The sequence below is a fragment of the Notamacropus eugenii genome, chromosome 6, assembly GCF_028372415.1.
Source record: "Notamacropus eugenii isolate mMacEug1 chromosome 6, mMacEug1.pri_v2, whole genome shotgun sequence".
In the NCBI taxonomy this organism is placed as follows: domain Eukaryota; kingdom Metazoa; phylum Chordata; class Mammalia; order Diprotodontia; family Macropodidae; genus Notamacropus; species Notamacropus eugenii.
In genome coordinates, this window is record NC_092877.1 from 212,427,241 (window position 1) to 212,447,849 (window position 20,609).

The 20,609-nt window shown below is 36.4% G+C and overlaps 1 protein-coding gene across 1 annotated transcript in view; it reads left to right on the forward strand.

Annotated features, from left to right (window-relative positions):
• Positions 1-20,609, forward strand: part of COL4A1 (collagen type IV alpha 1 chain) — a 202,289-nt gene that overhangs the window by 137,154 nt on the left and 44,526 nt on the right. The window contains exons 25-34 of the mRNA XM_072621983.1: positions 1,901-2,092; positions 2,622-2,790; positions 10,868-10,960; positions 11,047-11,151; positions 12,640-12,737; positions 15,773-15,923; positions 16,056-16,169; positions 17,432-17,599; positions 17,733-17,822; positions 19,419-19,571. Coding sequence (XP_072478084.1) covers positions 1,901-2,092; positions 2,622-2,790; positions 10,868-10,960; positions 11,047-11,151; positions 12,640-12,737; positions 15,773-15,923; positions 16,056-16,169; positions 17,432-17,599; positions 17,733-17,822; positions 19,419-19,571 — 1,333 coding nt within the window. The remainder of the gene's footprint in view (positions 1-1,900; positions 2,093-2,621; positions 2,791-10,867; positions 10,961-11,046; positions 11,152-12,639; positions 12,738-15,772; positions 15,924-16,055; positions 16,170-17,431; positions 17,600-17,732; positions 17,823-19,418; positions 19,572-20,609) is intronic.

Below are 20,609 nucleotides of genomic sequence, written 5' to 3' on the forward strand. Positions count from 1 at the left end.
TGTCTATATTTCTGTAGATAATTGTATTACATACACATATACATGTATCTAAGTAACTAGATTTGAACAGAATTCTATAAGTTAGCTGTTCTATGAATAATAATTTTTAAAAGAAAATCAAAGGAACCTGCTTTTCCAAGATTTAGACTTGCCTCCAGATTTAGACGAAGACATTATACATGGACATTTGTATATTTCTGATTTGGTAGTCATTATTCCTTAATTGAAGAAGGACAGCTAATGATTTCTGGTATGACCATTTACCATTCATTCAGCATTCAAGCAGCCAATATCTATTAAGTGTCTAATATGTAGCAAGTACTATGGTAGACACTGGAGATACCAAGATAAATCCACAATAGGATGGAGGGCACACTAGATTGTGGAGAAAGAGGAACTAGATCTGAATCTTTTTGGGCACGTCATCTAATTCCCCTTGGCATCAATTTCCTGAGCTCTAAATTGAGGGAGATGAACTAGATGACAACAAAAAGTCTTCCAGCTCTAAACGTATGATCTTATAAGAACCTGATCCCTGCAAAAGGAATTTAAGAGATCATCGCCACAAACTGGCCAAGAGAATTATTTTGTAGCTACTACCAGCCCCCCAGAACGTGTACTTTGTGTTTTATGTAGTTTTACTGACTGTCAATTTTTTAAGCATATGTGTTCTTCTAGCACAATGATATACTGGGCCCTTTTGTACAGCGGGCAATCCTGATTTAGGGAGATGATGCTTACACACTTCTCAGGACCCTGGAAATGAGTTGAGTCATGTTAGTAATTGTGTCCTAACTAATTGACTGTTAGCATTAATACATCTTAGAAAGTAGCAAATTGAACATTTACCATGGAAAGGACAGTAGTCCCACCTTACTGTAAACCAAATGCTTCGTTGAAAAATCCATGTATCCAGAGAGAGGACCCTTGGGGAAAGGGGGTGGGAGTGGTGAGAAAGTAAAACTACATACTGTACTAGAATTCATCCTTAGAGATTAAGCTTAACAAAATTCTGCTAAATCAGCTAGAAAGCAGGAGCTGTTTCTTAGTGCTAAAAGAACAAGTAATTTGGATTTATTTTGGTCATTTGAAACACTTGCAGCTTCTTTGAGAACCCTGAGTTCTGAAAGCTGCTGGATGAGAAAACATCTGTGGGTGTGCACATTCCGAGCAAATGTGGCTTTCCAGGAATTGAAAAATGTGTTCTAATATGTGGCTCTTGGGAAAGTAAATTCTATTCTGCTGACTGCTCGTAAGTGACTAATTATAGAATTGGCTGAATATTGGCTTTCCAGTTTCCACACATAGTCCTGGAAGTCCTTATCTCCTAGAACAAAGGGTGCGAACATAAAAGGAAACCTTTACAATTTTAGTAATGCCTAGCCTGAGAAAAAACATGTCTGCTCTCACCTCTCATTGACTAGTCTCTAATAACAATTGAAAATGGGAAACAGGCAACCCTTGCACTGTGGATTTAAAAGCCCTCCAAATCATTTGGCATCACACAAGGAAAACACTCCTTGGATGTCTCCCCCTATGCCAGTACATATTCAGATATTCAACTGTTTTAGACTTTGTGAGAAAAAAGGAAAGTTTAGGTTCTTTGCACATGGGCTTGTATTAAGGTCTCCTCCATGGAGCTATGTGTAAGATTCCATGCTTTTCTTCTATTTATTTTTGAAATGTCCAGTGGAGCAAAACGAAATGCTTTGAAAAATAATAGAAAGAAGGATCTGGGTTTTCTTGCATAGTAACTAGTTCCATACTAGCAGATTTTTTCCAAAATACCACTTGCAGAGAATGTCAAATTTCTTATTTCATTGCAGAAAACATTACTGGGTAAATTGATTATTAGAGGAATGAGTGCGTTTAGTAATATGCTTTTGTTTTATTATTACAGGGGCCTCCAGGTTTGCCAGGACTAAGGGGTGAACCAGGAGCAAAGGGAGAGCCTGGAGAGATTTATTTTGATGCAAAACTCAAAGGTGACAAAGGAGAACCAGGTTTTCCAGGACAACCAGGTGCCCCCGGAAGGGCAGGGACACCTGGAAGAGATGGACATCCTGGTCTTCAGGGCCCCAAAGGCTCACCGGTATATTTATTTCCATATTTTAGTCTATATACTTTGATTCAGAGCAAAAGAATAAAGGGATTTATAATTTGAACAATTTTCTATTTTTTGCAAATAATTTGGCTGTTGTTTAGACATATGGTGTCACATCTAGGAGAAAATGGTGATAATGATGACGAATTGATTGCATCCTGAGGGTTAGGGAGAAGGTCCTAGGAAAGTGTGGTTTGGGAGAGTAGGAATGATTCTGAAGCATTTGATTGGGATATTAAATTTTGAGTATTGATATATTGCTTTTGGTGACATTTAGGGATACTTTCTCATTGTAATTAGGGAAAGTTCTTGTGGGGGTGGAGAATTAATCTAGTCCCGGAGAAATGTAGACTAATCTTATACCTTCAACTCTCAGTCAAACTTGATAATAGAAGGAAGGGCATTGGTTCAGCAGGGAAAAAAGATGGGCACATAAAGCATAGAATACTTATTTACCCAACGCTCCTAAAGATTATGAAATGAACATGTATGATAGGTAATTATCTTTTTATTGAAGGGTTCAATAGGGCTAAAAGGAGAACGTGGTCTCCCTGGAGGAGTTGGATTTCCTGGGAGTCGTGGTGACATAGGCCCTCCTGGACCCCCAGGATTTGGCCTACCTGGTCCAGTTGGTGACAAAGGACAAGCAGGTTTTCCAGGAAGCCCTGGGTCACCAGGCCTCCTAGGTAAGTAGTTGGAACACATGAGGTGTTGACAAGATTACTACATGTATGGTGTAGTAGAGTGAGCAACGAATTATAGCATGGTAGTGCCCCTAGTTCTGCTTCTGTTATGAAATATTCACAAATTTCTTGGCCTCTTTGACTCTCAGTTTCCTCATCTGTAAAATTAATGGACAGGAATAAATTATCTTTAACATCTCTTTCAGTTTTAAAATTTTATTGGTCTTTGTTCTGTATGTAGCTGAAGGAAGCTACCCACTCCAACTAGAAATCATAGATTAGGGTTTCCAGAGGGAACACCTGCCATCTTGGATGCAAATGGCAAGCCCTCTGGATCTGTGTTTTTGAAATTATAACTCTTTGTATCTTTAATAGCCAGTGGACATAATCAGCTCAAAGCAAAGTCATTTACCAAGATGGCATATTAAGAAAGTAGTTATAATATACCCCTCCCATAAAGCTAGGATACACTATACCACAAATACATACAGTTTTTATAGGAAGAGTGGACATAAGTTCATAGTACACTAGTATTTTGATATACTTACAGAGAACACATATATCTAAGGCAGGTCATGATTGTCATACTATACTTTTATTGACTAGTATACTTTCTCTTCTTGTGGTATTCATTTGCTGCTACCCCAGGGTGCAATGCTCAGCTGGAATCCTTGGGTATATGACTCTCTACTGTTTAGTTCCCAAATGTCAGGGCTAATTAATCTCTGAACCTATGGTTGGCTATGTTTTCTGCTGTCAGTGTCAATCTCTTTCATGATGTTTGAATATTGCCATGATCAAAAAAAAGAGCCTAGACATTGTATTTCAAGAAATTATCAAGGAAAACAGTCCCAGTGTCTTAGATCCAGAGGGTAAAATAGAAACTGAAAGAGTCCACCAATTACTTCCTGAAAGAGATCTGAAAATATAAACTCTCAAGAAAATTATAGCCAAATTCTAGCGCTCCCAGGTAAAGGAGAAAATATTGCAAGCAACTAGAAAGGAACAATTCAAGTGTCAAGGAGCCATAGTCAAGATAACACAAGATTTAGCAACTTCTACATTGAAGGACTGGAGAGTTTGGAAGATGATATTCCAGAGGGCAAGGGAACTAGGATTGCATCCAAGAATCATCTACCCAGAAAAACTGTGTATAATCCTTCAGGGGAAAAATCAATATTTAATGGAGTAGAAGACTTTCAGACATTTCTAATGGAAAAACTAGAGCTTAATAGAAAATATAACCTTCAAATATAAGACTCAAGAGATGCATAAAATGGTGAATGTGAAAGGGAATCATAAGAGATTTAATAAAGTTAAACTGTTTACATTCCTACATGGGAAGATGATACTTGTAACTCCTAAGAATTTTATCATTATTAGGGCAATGAGAAGGAGTACAGACATCCCCCCCTTTTATTGTGCTTCACTTTATTTTGCTTTGTAAATACCGCACTTAAAAAAAAAATGATATAATTTATTTTACAAAGTGAAGGTTTTAGGCATCCCTGGCTTGAGCAAGCCTGTCAATGCCATTTTTCCAACAGCACATACTCACATCATTTCTCTGTGTCACATTTTGGTAATTCTCACAATATTTGATTTTTCATTATCATCACTCTGTTATAGAGATCTGTGATGCTAATTGTTTTGGGTCACCATGAACTGTACCCACATGAGAGGGTGAACTTAACTAATAAATGTTGTGTGTGTTTTGACTACTCCATTAGCTGGCTGCTCCCCCATTTCTCTCCCTTTTCTTGGGCTTCACTATTTCCTGAGACACAAAAGTATTGAAGAGTGTCACACAAACCTAATTGTTAAAGCAGAAACAGTGAGAGGATGAATTCAAATTTTGAAAAAAGTTTAACTTTTTTTTACTTACTTGATAGTACAATACTATCAAATAGTATCACTCTCTCACCCGGAGAGAGTCAGAGAGAGAGAGAGAGAAAGAGAGAGAGAGAGAGAGACACACACACACACACACACACACACACACACACACACACACACACACACACACACATACACACAGAGACCGAGCAACAGAGAGACAGAGCAGGATGAATATACAGGGAAAATAAAATGGAGGGAAATACACAATAAGTAATCATAATTGTGAATGGAATTCACCCATAAAATGGAAGTAGATAGCAGAGTGGTTTAAAAACTAGAATCCAATAGTATATTGTTTACAAGAAATACATGTGAAGAGAGAGACACACAGGGTAAAGGTAAGGGCTGAAGCAAAATTTATTATGCTTCATCTGAAGTAGAAAAAAAAAGCAGGGGTAGCAGTCATTATCTCAGATAAAGCAAAAGCAAAATAAATCTAATTAAAAGAAATAAGCAGGGAAACTACATTTTGTTGAAAGGTACCATAAACAATGAGGTCTATCAATCTATCTAGATGAAGTCTATCTAATCAATACTAAACATATATGTACCAAATAGCATAGCATCCAAATTCTTAAAAAAAAAAGTTAAATGAGTTACAAGAAGAAATAGACAAAACTATCCTAGTGGTGTATCTCAACTTACCTCTCCCAGAGCTAGATAAATCTAACCAAAAAATAAACAAGAAAGAAGTTAAGAAGATGAATAGAATTTTAGAAAAGTTAAATATGATAGATTTCTGGAGAAAATTGAATGGGAATAGAAAGGAATATACCTTTTTCCTGGCAGTTCATGGTACCTACACACAAATTGACCATATATTAAAGCATAAAAACCTCACAGCCAAATGCAGAAAAGCAGAAATATTAAATACATCATTTTCATATCACAATGCAATAAAAATTATATTCATTGAAGGACCATGGAAAGATAGATTAAAATTAATTGGAAACTCAGTAATCTAATTTTAAAGAATGAACAAGTCAGAGAACAAAGAACAAATTACATAAACCATAAATAATTTCATTACAGAGAATTACAATGAGACAATATACCAAAATTTATGGGATGCATCCAAAGCATTACTTAGGGGGAAATTTTTATCTCTATACACTTACATCAATAAAATGGAGAAGGAGTGCAACAGTGAATTAAGCATGCAGCTAAAAAAAAAAAAACTAAAAAAAAAATTCCCCAACTAATTGCCAAATTAAAAATCCTGAAAATGAAAGGAGAGATTAATAAAATTAAAGAAAACAACTGAACTAATAAATACAACTAGAAGCTAGTTTTATGAAAAAAATAGATAAACCATTGTTTAATTTGATTAAAAAACAGAAGAAAATAAAACTACCAGTAAAAAAAAATGAAAAGGATGAATTCATGATGAATGAAGATGAAATTAAAGCAACTGTTAGGAGTCATTTTGCCCAAATATATGCCAATGCATCTAACAATCTAAGAGATATGGAAGAATATTTACAAAAATATAATTGCCCAGATTAGCTGAAGAAGAAATAGAATATTTAAAAAAACCTGTCTTAGAAAGAGAAATTGATCAAACTCTCCCCAGAATCCCCAGGATGAGATGGATTCACAAATGAATTCTACCAAACATTTAAAGAACAATTAATTCCAAGACTGTAAACTATTTGGGAAAAAAGACAAAAAAAGTGAATCCTAGCAAATTCCTTTTGTGACACAAATATGGTACTCTTAGGCAAACGAGGGAAAGCAAAAACAGAAAGAAAATTATAGATCAGTTTCCCTGAGTTTTGACACAAAAACTTTAAATAAAATGCTATCAGGGACATTATAGCAATATATCCTAAAGGTTATATACAATGACCAGATGGGATTTATCCCAGGAATGCAGAGCTGGGTTCATTATGAGGAAAACTATCATCATAATTGGCCAGACCAATAACAAAACCAACGAAAAAAACATATGATTATCTCAACTGATGCAGAAAGAGCCTTTGACAAAATACAAGTCATTCCAATTAAAAATGCTGGAAAGCATAGGAATAAATGGAACTTTCCTTAAAATGGTAAGTAGTATCTCTTCAAAACTATCAGCAAGCCCCTGTAAAGGAGCTGAGCTAGAAGCTTTCAAAATAAGATCACAAGTGAAGCAAGGATGCCCATTATCCCCATTATCATTTAATATTGTACTAGGAATGGTAACTATAGCAATAAGAGAAGAAAAAGAAATTGAAGGAACTAGAATAGGCAATGAGGAAAGAAAACTATCACTCTTTGCAGATGATATGTTGGTATACTTAGAAAATCAATTAAAAATTAATTAAAATAATAATCAACTTTAGCAGAGTTACAGGTTATAAAATAAACCCACATAAATCATCAGGATTTCTATATGTTACTAACAAATTTCAGCAGTAAGAGACAGAAGGAGAACTACCAATTAAAATAACTGTAGACTACATAAAATACTTGGGATGCCACCTGCCTGACACAAACCCAGAAACACAATTATAAAACTCTTTTCATACAAATAAAATCATCCCTAAATAATTGAAAAAAATATCAATTTCCAATGGGGAGGTCAAGCCAATATAATAAAAATGACAATTCTACCTAAATTAATCTACTTATTCAGTGCCATACTAATCAAACTACCAAAAAATTATTTTATAGAGTTAGAAAAAATAAAATTCATTTAGCAAAATTCATCTGGCAGAACAAAAGGTCAAGAATATCAAGGGAATCATTGGGCAAAAAATGTGAAGGAAAAGATCTAGTGATGCTAGATCTTAATCTATGTATATCTATAATCTCTATCAAAATAAGAAAATCCTAATGAGATCATAAAGAGTCAGACGCAACTGAAATGACTGAAAAAATAACAGCAAGAAAATCATCAAAATAATATGGTACTAGCTGAAAAATCAAGAGATGACTCAATGGAATAGATTAGGTACACAATACGTAGTAGTAAATGACCATAGTAATCTAATGGTTGATGAAAAACCAAAGATTCAAGCTTTCGGGAGAAGAACTCATTATTTGACAAAAGTTGCTAAGAACACTGGAAGACACTTTGGCAGAAACCTTAGGGGAGCATGGAATACTTTGCTTATCCAATCTATGAACAAGGGAAGAATTTGTCACCAAACAAGAGGTATGGAGCATTACAGAATATAAAATGGATAATTTTGATAGCATTTAAAAGTTTTTGCAGAAACAAAAGCAATGTAACCAAAATTTAAAGAATGGAGAAAATTGGGGGAAATGTTTTTATAACAAGTTTCTCTGATAAAGGCCTTATTTCTCAAATATATAGAGAATTGAGTTAAATTCATAAGAATGAGTCATTTCCTAATGATAAATGATTATAAGGTGTAAACAGGCAGTTTTCAGAAGAAGAAATCAAAGCCGTTTAGTCACATGAAAAAATACTCTAAAGCACTATTAATTAGAGAAATACATATTAAAACAACGCTTCATTGCCTGTCACTCCACACCTATAAGACTGGCTAATATGACAGAAAAGAAAAATGACAAATATTGGAGAGGATGTGGAAAAACTAGGATGTTAATACACTGTTGGTGGAGTTGTGAACTAATCCAACCATTCTGGAAAGCAACTTCCAAAGGGCTATAAAACTGTGCATACCCTTTGACCTGGCAATGCCAGTAATAGTTCTGTATCCCAAGGAGAGCAAAAAAGGACCAATACATACAAAGATATTTATAGCAGCTCTTTTTTGTGGTGGCAAAGAATTAGAAACTGAGAGGATGCCTATCAGTTGGGGAAGGGCTGAACAACTTGTGGTATCTGATTGTAATGGCAATCATAGGAGAAATGTGCTAAAAGAAATGACAAGCAGAATGGCTGCAGAAAAACCTGGGAAGACTTCCAGGAACTGATGCAAAGTGAAGTAAGCAGAATCAGGACAGCATTGTGCGCAGTAACAGCTCTGTTGTGGATGATCAAACTGTAAATGACTTAGCTATTCTCAGCAATACTTATAATGAAAAATTCTATCCACCTCCAGAGAAAGTACTGATGGAGTCTGAGTGCAGATCAAAGCATGCCTTTTTTACTTTCTATTTTTGTTTTGGTCTGTCTTCTTTTTGCAACATGGCTAATATGTAAATAAATATATTTTGTGATACTGTATATAATAATCTCTATCAAATTGCTTGCCTTCTTAAGGAAAGAGGAGGAGAAAGGAGGGAGAGAATTTGGAATTCAAAATTTAAAAAAACCTAAAAGTTAGACATTGTTTTTACATGTAATTGGAAAGAAAGAGTTCATGGTGCCATCATTGTGGCTGATTGATTTAATGTGAATGGGAAGCATATATTAAAGGTCTCAGGAACTAAAATGACAAGAAGAGTATGTGTTCTTCCACAATATTGTTACCCTTAGGATTCCTAGAGAGTGTGAGTTGTATCCATGTAGTCCTTCTCTAGGAACCCCAAACATCTAGTGTGTGGGTGATCAGCAAGCTATCTCAGAGAGAAAAACGAGGCCATGTATCAGCGTAGGATTATATGCATTAATAAAAACCAGCCATTAGAGTTAGAGGTCTATTCCTACTTCACTCATATATCTAAATTTACTAAATGTCTTATTTTTTTCCCCTTTGAGTTCATGTATTCCTTCATTTTTATAGTTCCAAAGCAGTGGTCTCCTTGGCTAGATGAGCACTGTGAGTGTTCCAAGTAGAGCAAAGGAAAATACATAATTCTTTCATGTCTATTTTGATCTAAAGGGAATCTAGGGTAAGACATATGTGTACATAAATACTGTCAACCCAGGATTCCCCTTAATTAGAGTGCACATGAAGATAGTAGCCTTGTCTCTATGGCTGCCCAGCTAAATCCTAGCAGACCTCAATTCAGTCTCTTCAGGTGATAAATGAAGCTGGAAACAGAGGGAGAAGAATATGCATTAGAACTTTCACGGGAAAGCTTTTGACTGAGTAAATATCTGTGAGCTTTATTAACTCAAGAGAAGACATGGGTAAGAAAGAAAAAAAATGCTGCTGTCAAAACATGTGGATTGTATTTCTGGAACTTCCCATCTCATTAGCCATTGATATTTCTTAAATGAACAGATAGGATAGAACTGAAAACAATCACCAAACTAGGAATCAATAGATAGTCTACAGCAGTATTCAAAGGAATATATTATTATTATTGGATCAGCTAGGTGGTGCAGTGGATAGAGTGTTGGACCTGGAATCAGGAAGACTCATCTTCATGAATTCAAATATGGCCTCAGACATTTACTAACTGTATAATCTTGAGCAAGTCACTTAACCCTGTTTGCCTCAGTTTCCTCATCTGTAAAATGAGATAGAAAAGAAAATGGTGAACCACTCCAGTATCTTTGCCAAGAAAACCCCCAAATGGAGTCATGACGCGTCAAATCTGACTGAAATGACTGAACAACAAGTCATCATCTTCATCATCATTCGGCAAAACATTTAGGAAAGATACTTTGCCAGACTCTAAAGTAACACAGATCCTCATCTTAAGTAGCTTTCAGTGTGATACAGAGGAAAAGGTATATGATACTGATGAGTAAGTGACATAGGGATAGGGAATCTACCTGCAATTTCACTGGTTGAGGAAAGTTCTTATACTCACGTGCTGGTTAACACCTTCTCTGCAACTTGAAGGATAAACCACAATAGTTCTAAATTACCTAGAACACCGTGAATTGAGATGGCTTGTCTAGAGGCATATAGCTAGTATATATCAGAAGGACTGACCCAGATCTTGTCTCTGGCCTTGTCTCTTGTCTCTTGAGTCTCTGGCCACTTCTCAATCCATCATACTATACATAGTCCACTGAAAATATGTTCAGAACTTTCTAAAAAGTAATTGAGTAAGAAGTTATATCTGGCTAGGTGTTTTTTTCTGGAATAATTTTTCATGCAGTAAGATTAGAATTTGTTTCTTTGTGATCTTAGGAACCAGAATTTTAAAATAATTGTTTGAAGTTTTGATGCAAATCACTTTGGATGTATATTTCAAGGAACATGTTTTCTCTGAAAGATTTCAGAAAATTAGGGATAGGAAATGGGGAAAATACAAATTAGGCTTCACTATAATTTTTGTAAATGAAATTAAATATTATATTTTAAATTGTAGAAAGACACTGCAATTAGCATATAGTCTCTCAATGTGTGTCCATTTTTCTTAGGTCCTAAGGGTGAAGCAGGAAAAGTGGTTCCTCTACCTGGTCCCCCGGGGGCAGTAGGAGTTCCAGGACCCCCAGGTTTCCCAGGACCCCAAGGTATTTTTTAAAATTTGTACTTAAAGTTGAAGCATGTCAAGCTTCCAAATTTAGTTTGGGTTGACCATTTGCTATTTTTGTTAAAGGTGACAGAGGTTTTCCTGGCACCCCAGGAAGACAAGGACCTCCAGGAGAAAAAGGTGCTGTTGGCCAACCAGGAATAGGGTTTCCAGGACCCCCAGGGCCGAAAGGTAAAAGTTTTAAAGGGTAAAAAGTAACTTAGCCAAAACTAAGAATGCTGGACTGGGAATTCTCTCATTAGCCATTCTACCAACTGAGAAATCTTAATGTTTCTGTTTCAGTTTCTCTGAATGTAAAATGAACTAATAATAGTTTTACCTTTCTGCCCCAGGAAGATATTTTAGAAATAAAATAGAATCATAAATATGAAATAACTTTGTAATCTAGCAAAAATTCCTTATAAAGATATGAAGTTATCTTGTAAGATGACTTTATCAAAAGTGGGATGTTGGCAGTTTTAAGAGAAGAGATTTACAAGAATTAAGTGTGAAAATCATAATATTTTTTGGTAATATTTTAGTGATAGGTTGAGTAATTTTGGTTAGGTCGGAGCTTGGAGTTGGGGAGGGAAATCTGTGTATGAGGTATAAAGTAGATCCATTAACTTGACATTCCCTATTGTCCTAAAAAAAGCAAACAAAAAGCTTTCTCCACAGGAAACTAACATAAAGAGGCAGGGTAGCACTTCCAGGAATCTACAGGAAAATCATTTGGGATCCCAGGAAAGAGGATCCAAACATGTATACAGGGCTAGGAAGCCTATTTGTGGAGAAGAGATTCCTAGTCGTCCTGAGAGCTAGCTATTCTCTCATTCCCACTGTGATCCTGATTGGCCCTTGTTTACTGAGAACCTCTACTCTAGCTAATTGTAGCCAATTAGGATAAAGTCAGTCTTCTTTGGTAATTTAATTTACTTGCTCCATAGCACAACCTAGTCTACATGGCCTACATCCATTCTGTTCAAAGAGCTGACCAGCATTAGTAAAGGAATTTTATCATTGGGAATTCTCAATACCAATGTAATCGAAATTCCAGTTCCCCTCAGACCCTGAACATAATACCATTTGGCCAGGTTCTGCCCTAGTTTCCTAGCATTAGCTCAAAGGGTAATAAAAATACTTTAAAAACTTTTAGCCTCCATCCCTTTCACCCAACTTTTCCCACACAAGCACAGAGTCATATAGCTCTCAGGCATCTTAGTAACCATATTATTAATACATTTCTGGAGCATAGGATGAAGCTTTTTTGACTCGAATATTACAAGAAAGACTGAATTATGACCAGTTACGTCCAGTGCAATGTCCATTACATAGTAGGTGTTTAATAAATTCTCACCAGCTAATACCTTACTACCCATTCTTCTGTCAGACTTAAGTTAAAAGAAGGAGCAAAGGAGGTTTGGATGAAAGAGTACAGAAAGAAGGTCATAGCAAAGACAGAGAAAGAAAAAATGGATAGATTTGGGAAAAAAGAGGTGTATAGATTGTAAAGTGAGCATAGTAGTGCCTCTGGCATCCCTCAGTGATACCGGCTGAATAAATTATCTAGGCTTGCTGCTTTCAAAGAGTGTATCTCTGCTTCATCTTCCAGAGAAGGTCAGGCCTACTTCAGTAGGTCACAGAACTATTGAATTTTTCATGATCTGCTTTATTCAATAGGTGTTGATGGCTTACCTGGAGCGGTAGGTCAGCCTGGAAATCCAGGTCGTCCAGGATTTGATGGTTTACCAGGAAATCCAGGTGTTCCAGGTCAAAAAGTGAGTAGCACTGTTATTTCTTGTAAATTGTTCTTTAAAAGTGTTTGTGAGAAATGTGCTGCTGATCATGTAGCCAAAGTCTCACATTACCTTTTCATTTGCTAGAGTTCCACTGTTTTGTTTCCAGTCAATCTACATGTAGTTTTTCCATCTGGCTGGCTTATCTATATGCATTTTAATTTTTTTACTGGAAAGAAAAACAACTGAATTAATTCCTTGACTGGGGTAGACTCCAGCAAGTCACTTCAGGATCAAATAGCCCCTGAATACATTTTGATTTTGTACACAGGAAACTCTTATTAAGAACGTGAATGTGCTCATTTGAATGGGCATGGACTAGGAGGTGGGAAATCTGGCCTCTAGTTATCTTTTTGTTAGTAACTTTCTGATGACCTTGGTCAAATCACTTGAGCTTTCTTGACCTCAGTTTCCTCATCTGTGAATCTCTTTCTAGCTTCCTTCTGTCTTGGAGTCTTTAATTCTATGATTTCCAGCACACTTCCTTGGAAACTGCATAACCAAAGGGTAAAATTAAAATATGAGCAGATTCTAGGATTTTAGAGCAAGAAGGGGCCTAGAAGACCTTCATTTTAGCCATAAAGAAACTGAGAGGTAATGTCATTTTGTTCAAGGTTGTATAGCTATTAATTGGCAAAATTCTGATTTAAGCCTAGGCTGTCTCCTTCCAAATTCAGGGTTTTTTCCAACATGCAGTTACTTCAGAATTTCAGAGGAAAGGACATATATTACAGGAAAAAGCAGATACTTAATTAATGTTAGATGTATCAGAAAACATAAAATTGATATCAGAGAGTCTGAGATCAGAAGGAATTCATTGCAAGGTTTGGTTAGGTGACCTGTGCTCGCACTGAGAATGAGAAGCTAGACAGAATAAACTCTGTGTCCTGCATCAAGGACACTGACCCTATTGCCCCATGGTGATGTTGGCACAGGCCCTTGGGTAAACTGAGACACCCTCTCTGGGGTAACCAGAGAGTTAACTTTAGGGTAAATGTTCAGAGGAGCTGGGTTCTAGTCCTAGCTCCACAACTTAGTGTTTGTGATTTTGGACACCTCACTTCACTTCTGTGGGCTTCAATTTCCTGATACATAAAATTTGAGGTATGAACTAGATAATCTCTTAGTTCCCTTCTTGTTCTAGGGCCTAGGGACATCCTTTGGTTCTCCTTTTTCTCTGTTACCCTAAAATGGCTAGCTCAATTTGGTCTTATTTAGGTATAGGATGGAGTAATTGACCTCTGACCCTTCTAATTCTCAGATACCCTGATTTATAAGGCAGCTAATGAATAGATTAAATTAAAAAAAAAGACCTGAGTTCAAATCAGCCTCAAACACTTAGTAGCTGTGTGATCCTGGGCAAGTCACTTTAACCTCTGTGTGCTTAAGTTTTCTCAACTGTAAAGTGGGGTGTTAATAGTAGTATCTACCTCCCAAAGTTGTTGCAAGGATCAGATGAGATAATACTTGTAAAGAACTTAGCACAGTGTCCGTTACACAGTAGGTACATAATACATGCTTGTTTTCTTTCTAGATTTGATGTTTATTGCCTTGAGTGTCAGGTTTAGTTGCTATTATATCACTGAAGGATCCCTTCCACCCTAGAATCCTGGTAGAGGGACCACCATGGTGGGAAGGAATTACCCACTGTCTATCAGTCAATATCAGCTCTTACCTAGCTTTAAAAGCCTGGAGGATGCTAGGTACTGGATGGATATGTAGAAGAAGGAAGGTGTAAGAAGAAAAACTGGGCACTGAAGACAATAGAGTTTGCAAGTTTGCCTAGGGTCCTACCATGTGTACTTTTAGGCAAGCTAAGAGGCATAGTTGGGAGAGTGCTGGGCTTGAAGACAAGAAGCCTGGCATTCAGATTCTGCCTCAGAAGCTTACTAACTGTGTGACCCCAGGCAAGTCATTTAACCTCTGTCTGTCTCAGATTCCTTTACTGTAAAAGTGGGGATAATAACAGCACCGTCCTCCTGTTGTAAAGATCAGCAGAGATAATGTGTAAAGCTCTGTGACCCTTATGATGCTAGATAAGGGCTACTTGCTATTATTATCATTATTAGGCTGGGATAAACCACTATATAATGGGGAATTTTTGTCCCACAGCCACCACCTTCTAGTAGGCAGCCTTAATTCCTTTCCTATAAAGGAGGACTTTTACAGTCCCATTGCTTCTTGAGTATAGGGACTGTCATTTTCCATCTTTGCTTTAGACCTTCATAGGACAGGATCTTACAAACAGGGCATCTAGGTGATACGGTGGCTGGAGTGTAGCAGGGTGGTATAGAGAATAGGGCACTGGCTCTGGAATACACAAGACTTGTTTTCCTGAATTCAAATCCAGTCAAAGATATTTACTAGCTGTGAGCCCCTGGAAAATGAACTGGAAAAGAAAATGGCAAACCACTCTGGTATCTTTGCCAAGAAAACCCTAAATGCGAACATGAAGAGTCAGATGTGACTGAAAAACTCCTTCACAGCAATTTGTTCAGTTTACTTACACTGACGATGCTTCGCTTAGGAGTGGAAGTAGCAGTGCAATTTGTCTTGAAGGAAGGCTGAAGATGAGTCCTATTGACATTTTAAAAAAAGAAACCTACCCTTTATATTGTGAATATTTGGAAGAGAGAGACAGAGAAAAAAAGAGAGAGACAGAGCTACAAAGAGAGAGATAGGGAGAACTAAAAATTCAGTCTTAAATATGGCCCTCTTTTATTTGTATATTAAAATGTTCGCATTTGTTCGTATTCATGAAATTTTTTTAAAGAAAAAAATGAGTGTGCACTGAACTTGTGAACTTCATTGTATCCCAGCATGCTTTTCTGGACCTAGAGCTCCCAAGGTCTTTAAGTTGGATTCAAATATGCAGAATAACTGCTTTCTGGCTACTGAACGAATACCTTCTTAATAAAAGAATAATATCCAGACTGCAGGGAAAGTCTGAGTAGCTACTTACATTTTTTTTGTAAACTGATCTTGTCTTTCCATTTTTTTTTCTCTTTAATATCAAGGGTGAGCCTGGAGTGGGTCTACCAGGTCCCAAAGGATCGTCAGGTCTTCCTGGCATTCCAGGCCTTCCTGGTGAAAAGGGAAATGTTGGTGGACCAGGTATCCCAGGAGAACATGGACTTATAGGACCACCTGGGCTGCAAGGACTCAGAGGTAATGTTTTCAAAGAGAAAATTCCAGCTGACCAAAATGAATTCCTTCCTTGAACCTGCCTGTCTGCGAGTGGGAAGCGGGAGGTTTCCTGATGCACATAATTGGTTCACAGTTTTTGTTTCTTTTCTTTAGGTGACCCAGGGCTACAAGGAATCCAAGGGCCAAAAGGTGCGCCTGGTGTTCCAGGAATAGGCCCTCCTGGAGTCATGGGACCCCCTGGAGGACAGGGACCCCCAGGATCAACAGGTAATTCAGAGTTTCTTGTGCTGACAGTAGATGGGAAAAGATACTGTGCTGTCAGTGAAGGAAGAGATACCAATAAATCCAAATAATATGCTGGTGGGACAGGAAAGAAAGCATTTTTTCATTTTTCTCTACAATTATTATTTTTCAAGAAACAAATATTTTTGAACTCCCCACCATATTACTGAGAAAATTTGTTAAAAATCTCAATCATAAATCTTTTAAAATTTATTTTTAATTTTAATTTTCTCTTAAAAAAAGAAAAAAAACAAATCTTTCAATGTAAACTACAGGCACATAGTCTGGCAGATGTCCAAAAATATGTGTCTCATTTTGCATTTTGAAGTTTATTATTTCTCTGTCAGGTGGTAAGTGGCATAATTCGTATTCATCCTTTTAGATTTGCAGTTTATCATTATGTTGATCAGTTATAAAGTCTTTCAAAGTTGTTCTTTATAATATTATATATTGTTAAATTATATTACATAGTATGTATTATTATTATTATATATAATGTTACATATTATATATTATATATATATTATAAATTTGTAAATTGTTCTTCTGGTTCTGCATCAGTTCACAAACGTCCTCCTAGTCCCCTTTGTCATTGTCTATTTTATCACTTCGATAGTATTCTATTTTATTCATATATGGGTCTTTTTTCCTTTGATTTCTTTAAGGTATTGACTTGAGAGTGGTAGAGTCAGGTCAGAGAATATGAACAGTTTGGTAACTTTCTGACCATAGCTCCAAACTGCTTTCCTGAATGGCTGGACCATTTTATAGTTGTACCAATAATGTACTAGGAGAATAATTTCAATTTTTAGAAATAGTTTGATAGGTTATTTAACTTAGTGTTACTTCCCATGTACTTGTGACACATGCCGTTAGGACATATCCTTGTCTTTTTATCATACATTTAACATTTTTGTAACCAAATGCAAGTGACTTCTCTTTATTACTTCCTTAGTGGTGGTATTAGTGACTGATTCAAATTAGGTAGAGGTATATGAACAGAAGCAATCTCTAATTGCTTCAGTAATCTTATAATAAAGAGGGACAGGATAATGGGAATCCATGGATAATTATTTATTGATAATTAGTTTTTAGCTCAGCTCCCTCTGCTGGGGCTGTAGTGGACCTTACATTAATTATAATTAATAAGAACATACACATAGAGTTCACCAATTGAAAATGAAATGTCCAGCAGACTGTTCTTTAATTATGCAAATTAAAATTATTTGCTTTTTGCCTTATTTCAGGTCCTCCTGGAATCAAAGGAGAGAAAGGTTACCCTGGATTCCCAGGATCTGATATGCCAGGACCCAAAGGAGATAAAGGAAGTCCAGGTCTTCCTGGCTTAACAGGTCAAATTGGGCTACCTGGGCCTCCTGGCACACAAGGAACTCCTGGACTTCCAGGCTTTCCAGGTAAGTCATGTTTGTGAACTCTTCTTCCTCCCAAAAATAGTTAAGTGAAATGATACCTGTTTACTTGAATATTAGGGGCCAGGTGAAGAACTCTCAGCTACATGCATCAGCTCTTCTTTTCTTTCACTCATAGGTCCCAAGGGAGAAATGGGAGTCATGGGGACCCCTGGTCAGCCAGGTCCTCCTGGACCAGCCGGTACTCCAGGATTCCAAGGAGTAAAAGGTAAGTCTTATCAACACCTACAAAGCATGTCAGTGCTCTGGATTTTGATTTCTTAATGAGTCTTTAAAAAATACTTGAATTATACAGTTATTCCTTTCCCATCATGACTTTCCCCAATGAGGTTTTGATTTATCATGGGGTGGCATAAGAAATGAAATGGGAAGTTTTTGAGAGGAAGCCACAAATGATACACAAAAGCCATCAAATGACACGGAAAGCTTAGAAACTCAGAAATGCATGAAATATATGGATAGCATTGTATAATATCAAACCAAATTTTACAGTAAGATACCATAAAGATCCCATAAAAAGACAAATAAAAAATTCATACTTCTTCTCTAGTGTGAAGGGAGGGTCAAAAAATTTTACTCAGATTTTCTAGATTGTGGGATGCTGTGCCCAAACCCCCACAATGTGAAGGGATAACTGTAGTCTCATAGAGTCAGAGTTTGAAGGAACTCTGGGGATCATCAAACCTGATCCCCTGCCCACTACAAGAATCCCTTCTACAATATCCTAGAAGGAAGAAATATTTCATTTCAAAAGGCAGCTACGATGCTGGTGTCTTGAGGGAACAATTTAAGAAACATAAAAATTGCCTGGGGTACTTTATAATCCAATTATGAGTTTTGTATGGAAACTGAGCACACAGAATCAACTGAACTCTGTCATGCAGATCTAAGAGAAGTTAGGTTTGTTGGGAGCATTTATGTGTTCTATTCTCTGATCATTGAAATGCATTGAGAAAAAAGAAATTCTTGGAATCCTGTGGCTTTCTGTGAAGTTTATAGATGAGGTTTTTTTCCTTTGGAAACAATTTTTTTTTTTCAAATAATGTTTTTGATTTTCCTCCTTTCCTTAATAGAGACTCAGTTTTTAAGTAGAAATGTGCTTTTCAAGATTACCAAATAGGATTAAATACTCTTTCCATAGTTCCCTCAATTTTATTTAGTAAGCTTTAAAGAAGTTAGATATAGGAATGAATGATGTGGATATTTTAGAAAAAAAGAAGGGCATAGAAACTAATGAACCAGTTCATACTTGAGAATGCCTTATACTTCAGTAATGTTAAGTAAATGAATGGAAATAGTAACTTTAACTAACTTTAACAAGCATTTCTATTGGGTCAACTTCTCCTGTAGAATCTGGTTATTATGTAGTTATCATATTCAATCCAAAGTTTCGTCAGTAGATGTACTCTGCCCACTGACATATGTTATAGTCTTCCTCATATCTTTAGTGGGCAGTCTTTATGCATTACTGTGGCCAGAACATTCATGGCCAGTCTTCTGAGTAGGAGTCCTTCTGAACTTCGTTTTTAGATGACATTTATTTTAAGACTTGCCAGACCTTGTACTCTGTGGAAAGAGAATTTGAGAACCTGAGATAACCATTATGCCATAAAGAAGCATAAAAGGAATGAACTAGGAAAGAGTTAATGGGAAACAGACACGATAACTGATAAGTAAATATTATATAATGCACATTTAATATATCACACATTTGCAGAAGAATTTATTAGCTTACAAGTATATGTCTTTCCAACAGTAGGAAGCATCCTTAGCCTAATTCTGGTGTTTTCTTCTTTCTCTGCAGGTGACCAAGGTTTCCCAGGTACAACAGGACCCAGGGGTGATCCAGGTTTCAAAGGTGATAAAGGTGATGCTGGTCTCCCTGGACAGCCAGGATCAATGGATAAAGTAGACATGGACAGCATGAAGGGCCAGAAAGGAGATCAAGGAGAAAAAGGTAACTTTTTTTCATTTTGAGTTGGAAAAATATACATTTAGGGAAGAACTTTTAACCCAAGGTAACACAAAATATTTCTGGATTTTTTTTAGGATTGTTTAGCATTCTCTGAAGTCTTTGCAAGTAAAACAGACTAGTATTCTCCCTTCCCCTAACTACTTAATATTGTAATCAACTTTCATTTTACTTAAGTCTTCAGAAAACATAAATTTAATTTCTCTTATCTGACAGTACTACAAAATATGTTTTAAACAAATAATTATCTTTAAATTCTGTTATAATATCAGGAAATTCAATATTTCAAATTTTAACCTGAGAAAATTAGTACTAATTAGAATAATGTTATTTTCCTATAATGAAAAAGGCCTACTATATTTATCTTACTATTTTTAGTTTTTTCATCTCTCAGAAAACTCTTCCTTTAAATGTTATATTAAAAAACTTATCAAGATATAATTTTGGGGAGGTCAAGATAGCAGAATAAAGCAAGAACTCACCTGAACTCTCCCAAATTCATCTCTAAACAACTACAAAATAATGCCTCAAAATAAATTCTGCAAAGATAAAACCAGAAAAAGGATGAAGTGAAACAATTTTCTAGCCTAGGACAACTTAGAAGGTTGGCAAGAAAGGTCTTCCTCACTGGGACAAAAGGAGAGTACTGTGTAGTGCAGCCAGTAATGCAATTCCATGCTGGTCCAGGCAAAGCAACTGGCTCAGGCCAGCAGTAAGGCCCTGAGTCCCTGGGGCAAGAAGCTTGAGACAATTCCCCCTCCATCCCAAGAGCAGAACCCAACTTTAAAATAAAATGGAAAGTCAAGAAATAGGCTGTCAAAATGCAGAAACAGTGGGAAAAGATCCTGACTATAGAAAATTACTATGGTCACATAGAAGGTTAAAACGTAAACTCAAAAGAGGATAGCAATGTTAAAACGGCTACATGAAAGCCTCAAAGTAAAATGTGAATTGGTTTCAGCCCCCCCCCCAAACCCTTGAATCTATAGAAAAAAGGAATTTTAAAAATCAAATAAGAGAGAG